General features: G+C 28.1%; 1 protein-coding gene across 3 annotated transcripts in view; it reads right to left on the bottom strand.

The window, feature by feature from the left end:
• The window catches only part of LOC111631095 (tetraspanin-5-like), a 41,749-nt gene extending 34,298 nt beyond the window's left edge, over nucleotides 1–7,451 (bottom strand). For all 3 annotated transcript variants that reach the window (XM_023375291.1, XM_023375290.1, XM_023375288.1), the window contains exon 1: nucleotides 7,246–7,451. In XM_023375291.1, the coding sequence (XP_023231059.1) occupies nucleotides 7,246–7,386 (141 nt within the window). In that variant the 5' untranslated portion in view covers nucleotides 7,387–7,451. The remainder of the gene's footprint in view (nucleotides 1–7,245) is intronic.
• Nucleotides 7,452–9,873: the final 2,422 nt, after the last annotated feature.

Genomic DNA, 9,873 nt, shown 5'->3' with positions numbered 1-9,873 from the left:
CCCCTATAACACTGTTGATAATTCCGTTTTATATGAATTCCATGTTGTACGAGTCACTTAGATTTTAGAAATACGTGAGCCGTTCACAGCCCAGCATAGGTATTTGTAAAATCTAAGTGACTCGTACAACATGGAATTCATATAAAACGGAATTATCAACAGTGTTATAGGGGGGTCGACTTGTAATTAATTATTTCATCGTTTATGCATCTTTAGATTATTTCGTCAGATAATTTATTCTATATGTAATTATGCGGCGAGTAAATTATCCATTCTCCTAGAAAAATCAACAGTTAAGAATTTTTTTTACAAACATTTATTATATTTAAATTCAACATTTAAATGTACTGTACCTTCTTCTATGATTTTAAAACAAAAACACATTTAATTTAGTTGCGTTAAAATATATTAAATTTATCCTTTTAAAAAAATGTCTGAATCGATGATATATTATTAAGAACAATAATAGATTTTCGAATATTTTATAGAATTTAATGCATTTGTTTCGATAGAAAGACTAAATAATCAAACAAAGAGAACAATAAGTATCTCAAAATATAGACATTTCTGTTGCAACTTAAAAGGTAAATGTTTTCTCAAAGTTTATTTTCTTAGCTGTTATAAAAAAAAAAAACAGGAAAAAATCAGGCGTTCAAAACTTTCTCTATAATATGCATTGTTACTTATTGTTATTTCGCATCCAAGTGGAAAATTTTACGGGAAGAAAAAAAAAACGAACATCAATGAAATAATAGCGAAAAAACAGTTTTGTTAAAATAATTATTCTATAGACACGTAAACAATTTAGTAAAAGTGATTTAGGCTGTGTTTAGACAGGCTCAAGTGATTTAGGCTGTGTTCGGGACAGGCTCAATTGATTTAGGCTGTGTTCGGACAGGCTCAAGTGATTTAGGCTGTGTTCGGGCAGGCTCAAGTGATTTAGGCTGTGTTCGGACAGGCTCAAGTGATTTAGGCTGTGTTCGGACAGGCTCAAGTGATTTAGGCTGTGTTCGGACAGGCTCAAATGATTTAAACTGTATTCGGACGGGCTCAAATGATTTAGGCTGTGTTCGGACAGGCTCTTCTTACGTTACGTTACGTTATGTCTGGCCAAACAAAGAAGGCGTAACGCCTTAAATAATGCCTTCTTTAATTGAATTTATAGAATTTTTGATCATTCAAATGAATTTTAAACTAGTATTGATTTCTATTGTGTTTGTTTTGTGTCGTCATTTAATGTTGTGAGATAATTTTTCGATCCTATTTATAACCGTTACGGGATGCTTTTTTTTTTCCTATAATAATCCTCATTAAAACCTACTATACTTGGTTCGCATCTATGCTGGAAACATATTTTAACAAAGATCTATCGAAATAACTTAAGAACAATGCTTTAATCCGGCCTTGTTAAAATCATTGTGACGTAAAGTTCTTGGAAAGTAAAACTTCTTTAAAATTGAAAATTTTTTTATACCGGTAAAGAGTAATTTAAACTTTTCATTTATCTCGGTATAATATATTAACATTGGCTCACATTACTTAGCTCTTCACTATTTAGTATTTATTTTGTAAACAGATATCGCTACCCGTTCTGACTAGATGTCACTACTAATCGTGCCGTCATCTCTATTTAGGGGAAATTTTGAATTGAAATAACGTAACTTCCAGTTTATATCGGAAGTTCTTANTCTTTACGTGTTAATCCACTTATTTAAATCACCCTGCTGAACGAAAATTCCATTACATCGGATGCTTAATTAAATATCAGCAAGTGAAACGAAAAAAAGCCACTTGAAAGTGATATACTGTATATTTTTTTCTGATAATTGATGTTGAAGTCCATAACTATCAAATTACTTCCATCTGACTTGAACGTAATCTTAATTTGCGATCTTCTTATCAATGGAAAAACAAAAATCTTACTTGAAAACATCCGTTCGAATACAGAATAAGACCGCTCTTCATTCATGGTCACGAGGAAGATTTTGCTTCCATATGTTTTGATAAACTAACTTTTAAAGAATAAGACAGATTGTCAGTCACTACTAATCGTGCCGTCATCTCTATTTAGGGGAAATTTTGAATTGAAATAACGTAACTTCCAGTTTATATCGGAAGTTCTTATATAGCTAATCGGGGTCTCCTATCCCTACGTTTTCCACGACTCTTCTCGTCTTTCATTTATCTAACACCATTCTTGAAATTAAGAAAGGACAGACAGACAGCGGAAGACTGGAAATTTATAGGTCTACAGTTTATATATATATATAATTTATATACACTAAAGAGACGGTAGTCCGAAAATTTTGGGGAACAGACGGACAGAGGTAAAGGAAATTACGGTGTCAGCCTAGTGCAGTGTTCAGCAAGCTTTTTCTATTCGCGGCACACCCACGACTCGACATGTCTCAACACGTCACATCAAAATGTTATTCCCCTTAATAACGTATGATATGATACTATTAATAGAATTACGTAATGCCACTAACTTATTATTATTATTATTAAAGAGAAATCAACACCCGTGAGCAAATTTATTTTACATTTAATTTCTTAAAATACATAAAAANAAATTAAGAAATATACTAATAAAGTATTAATAAGTTTTAAAAAAGTTTTATTAAAATAAAGCTATTACAGAAACATGGTAATCAGTAATAATAAAATGAAACCAAAACTCAAAAAATTATAGTTCTTATTCTATTTTTGTTCCTAACATCTGATTATGTGTTAATTATCTAAAGTATCCATAAAAGTGTATGTTTGCAGTGTACTATTTCCTATTAAATATGAGGATTATTTAACATCAAGACAGTTTAAATTTTGTTTTACTTTAATATTCCTATTAATTTTATCTTAATTTTTAGCCAATTTAAAAATTTTTAATTTATTTTCAGAACTTTAAAGTGTTTGAAATTAAAACAATTTCTACCCTGTAATGATCTTTTTTTCTTTCTTTTCTGAAGATGAAAAAAGATTCCTAAAAGCATTAAAGTTTTTCTCATTCCTAGAAGGAAGCTTTGGATTATTTTTATAGAGTCATATTAAACCTGATGAAAGTGACTTTAATCACCTATCAGTTTTTCTTTTCCTACTACAATCTTAAATAAAATTTTATTTAAACAAAAAGAAATAGTAAACAAATTTAAACTTCATTGTATAACAGAGAAAATAAAATATTCTTATTATAAAATAATTTAAGGAAGTTAAAAGTCCATGCATCTCATATGCAGTGAAATATAATACACTTCAAGATTTTTTTACATAAATGTTTTATTAATTGCTTTATTATTTTTACACTTAATAGCTATTAATAGTGAAAAACATCATATTAGCTCATCCCTCATTTCAAGGATCTATGATGTAATCTGTCAGTTGTCATATACAGTATGTTAATTTGATGTTTACTTGTTAGTTAAAATTCTATTATTTTAAAATTTTTATGGCATTTTAAAATTATTAAAATGTATATTTGAATGTTAATTTTATGTAATTATTATATTAGAATTAATAAAAATTCATCCAATTTATCATTTTTATTCATTTGAAAGATTTCAAAAAGCTACAAAGAGGAGGCAAAAATTTTTGGAATTTAAAAAAAAACTGAAATACTTAAATTTGCATTCTTTTTGAAGCCTAATAGCATGATTTTTTGTTTTCAAAACATCTCTTATGTAAATGCTAAATAAAACTAACTAAAAACTAATTTTTAATATAATGTTATTGTTTCAGACACAGTGACCTTGACATCATTAGTAATGTATTTAAAAATTGGCATCCACTCAGAATTTTAGTTTAAGAAAATGAAATTCACGTGGGACGAGATCCATTAAATGCCGTAGACGCAGCAAAATATTTAATATTTTGTAAAAAGGTCTTTATTGTTGTTATAGAAACAAATTAATGCATTGATTTAAATGATATTTATTCCAATGACAGGCACGTCAGTTGTGAAAACCTAAAAAGGATACTTATGTACAAAAAGTACAATACCATATTAATTTTATGTAGTGAAGAAAAAACAATTTAACATAATAATCTGTTTAAGGATCAGATTCGGTTCATTCATCATAATCTAAATGAAATCATCATACATATTTGTGATCCATACTATTACATCTAGCATACTATACGTAAAAATTTAGATTAGTTAGATCAAGGTATGCCTATCTTAAGCAGCTATATAATATATGAAGTGTTATTAAAATGACAAATATATGTACACACACACTAAAGTATCAATATAAGTATGTTCGTTTTTCTTTATTTTGTTCATTCAAATTTAATATTTGTACCCTATTAAAAACTAAACTTGAAAATATTTAGATAGTACTAATCTATAATTAACATTAAATTACACCATATTAAATTTTGACGTCACAGAAATATATTAATGATCTATAGAATATCAAATTTTTTTAAACATTTGTATAAACAATATTATTCTAGAATAAAATTCTAGAACTATATTTCAAAATTACATAGAATTTCAATTTAAAATTTAGAAAACTGATTTAATTAGTCCATTCTATTGTTAATCATTTGAAGCAATGGGTTTGATTGGTTGATCGGAATAAAATGAATGATATGAAATTTTTTTTTTAAAGCAAAGCAAAAATTATAATTATAAAATTGACAGCAATAAAAACAACCATGTCTATGTTAATTAGTAAAACAAAACTATCACATTAACATAATGACAAACAAATACTGAGTTTTGTTTTTATTTAACAAACTAATAATAGCAAAATAAAGTATACTCTCAACTAAATGATAAAGGCTTACTATCTACTTCCAAGTAACAATAAACAGTAGTATATACATCTGATGAATGAACTTTTTCTCTACAATTCATTCTTTGAAGACACATTTCAAAAAACCAAAATAAAAGGATATCTTTTGATTCAAATAATAGTTGTGAATCTTCTAAACAAAAATATAATATAGTTAGAAAACCTGTTTACTCCAAAGAAAAATAAATAAATAAAAGAATGTAACTTAAAATACAGTAGTAGATGTATTTAATCTTTAGCAAAAAAATTATGAATCTTTACAAGAATTCTTTTCAAGCTTTACAATAATTTCATATATAGAAATTTGAAATACACGAACAGCAGAAATATTTATAATTATATGATTAAGCACACTTAATTTCCCAGATTGCAAAATATTTGAATAGGTCTATGTTTATTAACTTATGCAATAACTGTACAGATTCCATATTATTAAATATACATATATTTAATACTATGGAATCTGTACAGATGCATGAATTTATAAATATAAATTTGCATAAATTATTAAATTTTACAGTTTTTATTCAGTTCTATAAAAATGCAAAAAAACAATTTGTAACAAGTATTTTTGTCATATCTAAAAATAATGGACATTTTTGCCTAAACTGAGGATATATATATTTATTAATGTCTAATGAATATTTATTTATGAAACAGCAACTTTAACAATATTATGGTTAATTTTTCTCCTTGGTTAAAATAATTTGAAAAAACTCAAGTCTCAATCTTTTTCATAGAAGCAAACGAAAAATGTAGCCTAATTTAAAAATTTTTTAAATTATTTTAAAGAGAAAAATGTATAGCTCTCTTTAAATTGGATGTATTATATTCATTCCATACACTATTGATTACAAAAGAATACTTTTCAGTTATCTTAGATGGTGGAATTTGATTATCTACATTAGAAATGAATTAGCTATATAATAAAGCATCACTGTAACCCTATAGATATCCAGAATTGAATATCAACATAATTTGTCAATTAGAAGTATGGACGGAACATTGTTTCACATGGGTTTTCCCATCTCCATCATGTTTGCCAATCCAATTTTGGGCCACTCCCAGTCAAAGGTTATATGGCAACATGTAATTGCTCATACTGTGCTGTTATCTCACACTGACAGAAAACTATCCAACACATACATTTTTATTATTCAAAAATATAAAATCGACACACACAATAAAAAATAGCAATAATAATTTGGCTCTTTATAAAAAGTTTCTTTAGAATAAATTGTCTAACAAATTAGAAATAAATGTACAGTACTATACAAATATTAAAATAATATAAAGTTTGCAATTTTTTTTTTGTAATTATGTGACTAAATTCGTTAATAAACTAACAACACAAAAGTGTAAATATTAAACGTATGAACTTCGTAAGAGTGCAACAAACAAAATTAAACAAATGTAATTTAGGTAGTAAGTTTTAAACTTCACCAGTTATTTGTAAGTCTTCATCTACTTACCATATTTCTGAACACATACATAAGAGCATTTTTCTATTTTTGGTTTTTTAATTTTAATAACGGTTACCACAGAAATGTCACCAAATAGTTACTATATCGTTATATTTAGTTTACACCAACACGACAGCAATACGCTCTTATAAGCCAAAACAAGCCACATGTACAAGAACGCACTTATGCACGAGGTACGCCCTTATAAGCAAAGCAAAAACAAAGCAATTTCACATATAAGAGCATGCTCTTATTTGCATGGAAACACAGAGCATACTTTATCACTTCCACAATTATAAATTGGATTATTAAAAGGAACCATTAATTAATAGTATATCTTTCGTTTAAAAATAAATAATTGAAACATCTACAGAGACAGACATTTCACGCATTTTTTTACACACATTATACATGTACAAATTATTAAAAAATAACTTCAACTCAAAATCCTGTATGAATAACAGAATGACTAAGTTTTAAAAAATTATATATATACTCTATAAATAATGACCTAGTACGAAAATTGTCGTTGTTAATTTCATTTATTGGTATAATTACATCATATCCTAAGTCACAGCAAATGTAATTCGTTAGTGTTACATTGCAAAAGTGGAAATTTGAACCATTTCTTTTTAAAATTACCTAGAAATAGTTATTTGTTCTATTTTCGAGAATAGTGATTCAATGCTATTATATACGATAATTACAGGCATTTTAAATTTATTGCAGTAGACCTAATTTCTTCCAAACTTCGCCAAATTTAATTAAAAAAACCTCTTTATCTATTACATTTTTTAGTTCAATTAACATAAACTATCATTGAACTCCAGACTAATGCACTTTAAATCTAGTAATTGTCATCATTAAGAGCGGATGAATGCCATTCAATGTCAGACCCACAAAGAAACTGACACACCAGTCGCGCCGTATGAAGCCTTTAAACACGAAAAAGCTCGTGCGACCCACACACACACACAAAAGGGACTCACCCAGAAGATGACGTTAAATCCGAATATTAAATACTTCAGGCAGCAACTTATTTCCGTTTTATCCCTCCGATGCCTTCTACCTGACATTTTCGCACCCAAATCGATCCTAGTCTCTCTACGTTTCGACCTTTCGCCCACCATCACCACGCGACACGAGTACTTTCTCTTAAATTCGTCGCCATTGTTTTTTGACGGGTCAGCGCTCTCTGGTGAGAAAGAACGCCCTCTAAAAAAAGTAACACAATTCGGTAACTAAAAAATAAATATCTATGCCACTCCGAATTCAGCCAATAGTCGTTCTTGACTTAATTACGTTAAACCAATCAAAATGATCGTTTTTATTTTATTTACGTTTGTTTTAAAGTAGCGCGTGTTTTACTATTTGCAGTGAAATTTCTATAATAAAATATACTCTTTTTTTTTTTAATTCAAGCTTCAATCGATTAATAATAAATTTTAAAAATTGAATTTTTATAATTTATGTATTAATAAACCATTTTACGCCTTATTTTATCTGTAAATGTGTTCCGATTCTGATAGAACGCTCTTTTTTCCCCGACTCCGCTTCACCCCGTGGGGCACAAAGATCCCATTATGGGTTCTGTCGGGCACAAAACGGGGGGCCGAGGCCCGATATATTCGGGACAGATCTCTCTCCGAATAAATCCTGCGGTAAGAAGATCTAAAAATACATTATATGCACTTTATTATGTTGTAAAAGCCTATTTGATTGTAATTATGAGTTATTATTAAGGTATATGAATCTTTTTTTTTTTTTTGTATGCAACCAATATGTTAATTGAGATGGAAAATATTTTTTCCTTTGTTTGAAACGAAAATAGTCATGCAGCTTTGCATTTGACTATCTGATTGCATAGGAAAAGATGAGGTACATTGAACCAGAAAAGCATTTTAAATTCGATGAAAATATATGAATAGATCATATTTTTTAGAGATTTTAGACTTTAGATTTTACGTTTTTATAAACTAAACACCGAAATTTAATTTATTAATTAAACAGAATTTTTATTAAAAAGTAAGAATTTTAATTTATATATCAAAAAGCCCGTATTGTATTAGAACTATATTGAATTTTAGAGAGAAAATTTCTGCCGAAAATAATTAATAATTCAATTTTGACATTCCCGAAAAGTAATTATTAAATTCACTTCCACGTTTTAATTTTTTGAAAGTTTTCTCCATTGTAAAAAATGAATTTATTTATTTTATTTAATTTTTTTCCTATTAAAATCTCATCAAAAAAATCATTTAGTCCTGAAAAATTCTCGTTTTTAAATTCTATTTTTCCTCGAAAATTTTAATGTTAACTTTCCTATATACAGTCGACCCCTTATAACACTATTGATTATTCCGTTTTATATGAATTCCATGTTGTACGAGTCACTTAGATTTTACAAATACGTGTGCCGGGCTGTAAACGGCTCACGTATTTGTAAAATCTAAGTGACTCGTACAATATGGAATTCATATAAAACGGAATAATTAACAGTGCTATGGGGGGGTCGACTGTATATAATAAAAATCATTTAAATAGAAACAATATTTTATCTTAACGAACTTAGGTTAGATCAGATTCTGTTTATAATGTTTATTTTATATTGTTTATATATAGCCTATAGGCCTATATACAATTTTTTATGAAGAACAATTTTTTTTTAAGTTCACAAATGCAATTTAATCAGTTAAAAATTATATTTAATTATTAATTAATAATATTTGGATAATTAATATTCGAGTTAAAGACTTGAAAGTTTTAGTGGTAACATATCAGTTAGCATATCGTAAGAGGTATTTTCTTGTGAAATAAACTATTGGATCTACAGTTCAAGGGAAGGTTATCGATCATTTACTTTAACTAATAAAATTGATATTATCGTCACGCTAAAACTTTAATCCCCATAAACTTAAATTTTTAAACACATTTAAATATTATCGGCTTGTAACTAAGCGATGGAAATTAAATACAGGCCAATTATCATAATACTGTATCAGTTGCGCGTTATAACTTCGTGAGATCCAAGCCAATTTGAATTAGGGGGTGCCCCATGTAATGCATTGACATTACATGGGGCACCCCCTAATTCAAATATTTTCTTTAAAAAAATTGGTTTGGGCCTCTTGTTAATGGGAAATTGCTCTTTTTTTTTGCCCATAGGATAAGGCCCCAATGTACTGTATGTAAATTATTTTAATACATTAATAAAATGGCGACAGGATAAGTGTCGATTTTTAATAATAAATTGATAATTATGCTATATTTTTAGAATACAGTAGGGTGGGAGCGTTTGGCATAAACAAGAAGGTATATTTATAGTTGAATTAGAAGGAAAATAATTTATTAAAATTAAAGCTTCACGTCTTTAATACTACGTGAATTTAAAAATTTGTTTATAATATTAGACCTATTTAAAGAGATGCTAGAAAATAATGTAGATGTATGTTTACTCATCACAGCCAGTGATGGTGATTGGATATTTTTTTAGTTATATGAACCGCACTATCAGTAAATGTTAGAGAGGAGAGTGAAAGGTCAGCTTGCCCAGTCATGGGTTTATGGGCAGCTTTCCTATCCTGTGCGGTCCTAGCGGGACTGGGCTACGCGGATAG

Source organism: Centruroides sculpturatus, unplaced genomic scaffold, assembly GCF_000671375.1.
Source record: "Centruroides sculpturatus isolate CEXI.00-Female unplaced genomic scaffold, Cexi_2.0 scaffold664, whole genome shotgun sequence".
NCBI classification, from domain to species: domain Eukaryota; kingdom Metazoa; phylum Arthropoda; class Arachnida; order Scorpiones; family Buthidae; genus Centruroides; species Centruroides sculpturatus.
Note: the sequence above shows the minus strand (reverse complement) of the source record. Positions and strands in the feature narration are given on the sequence as shown.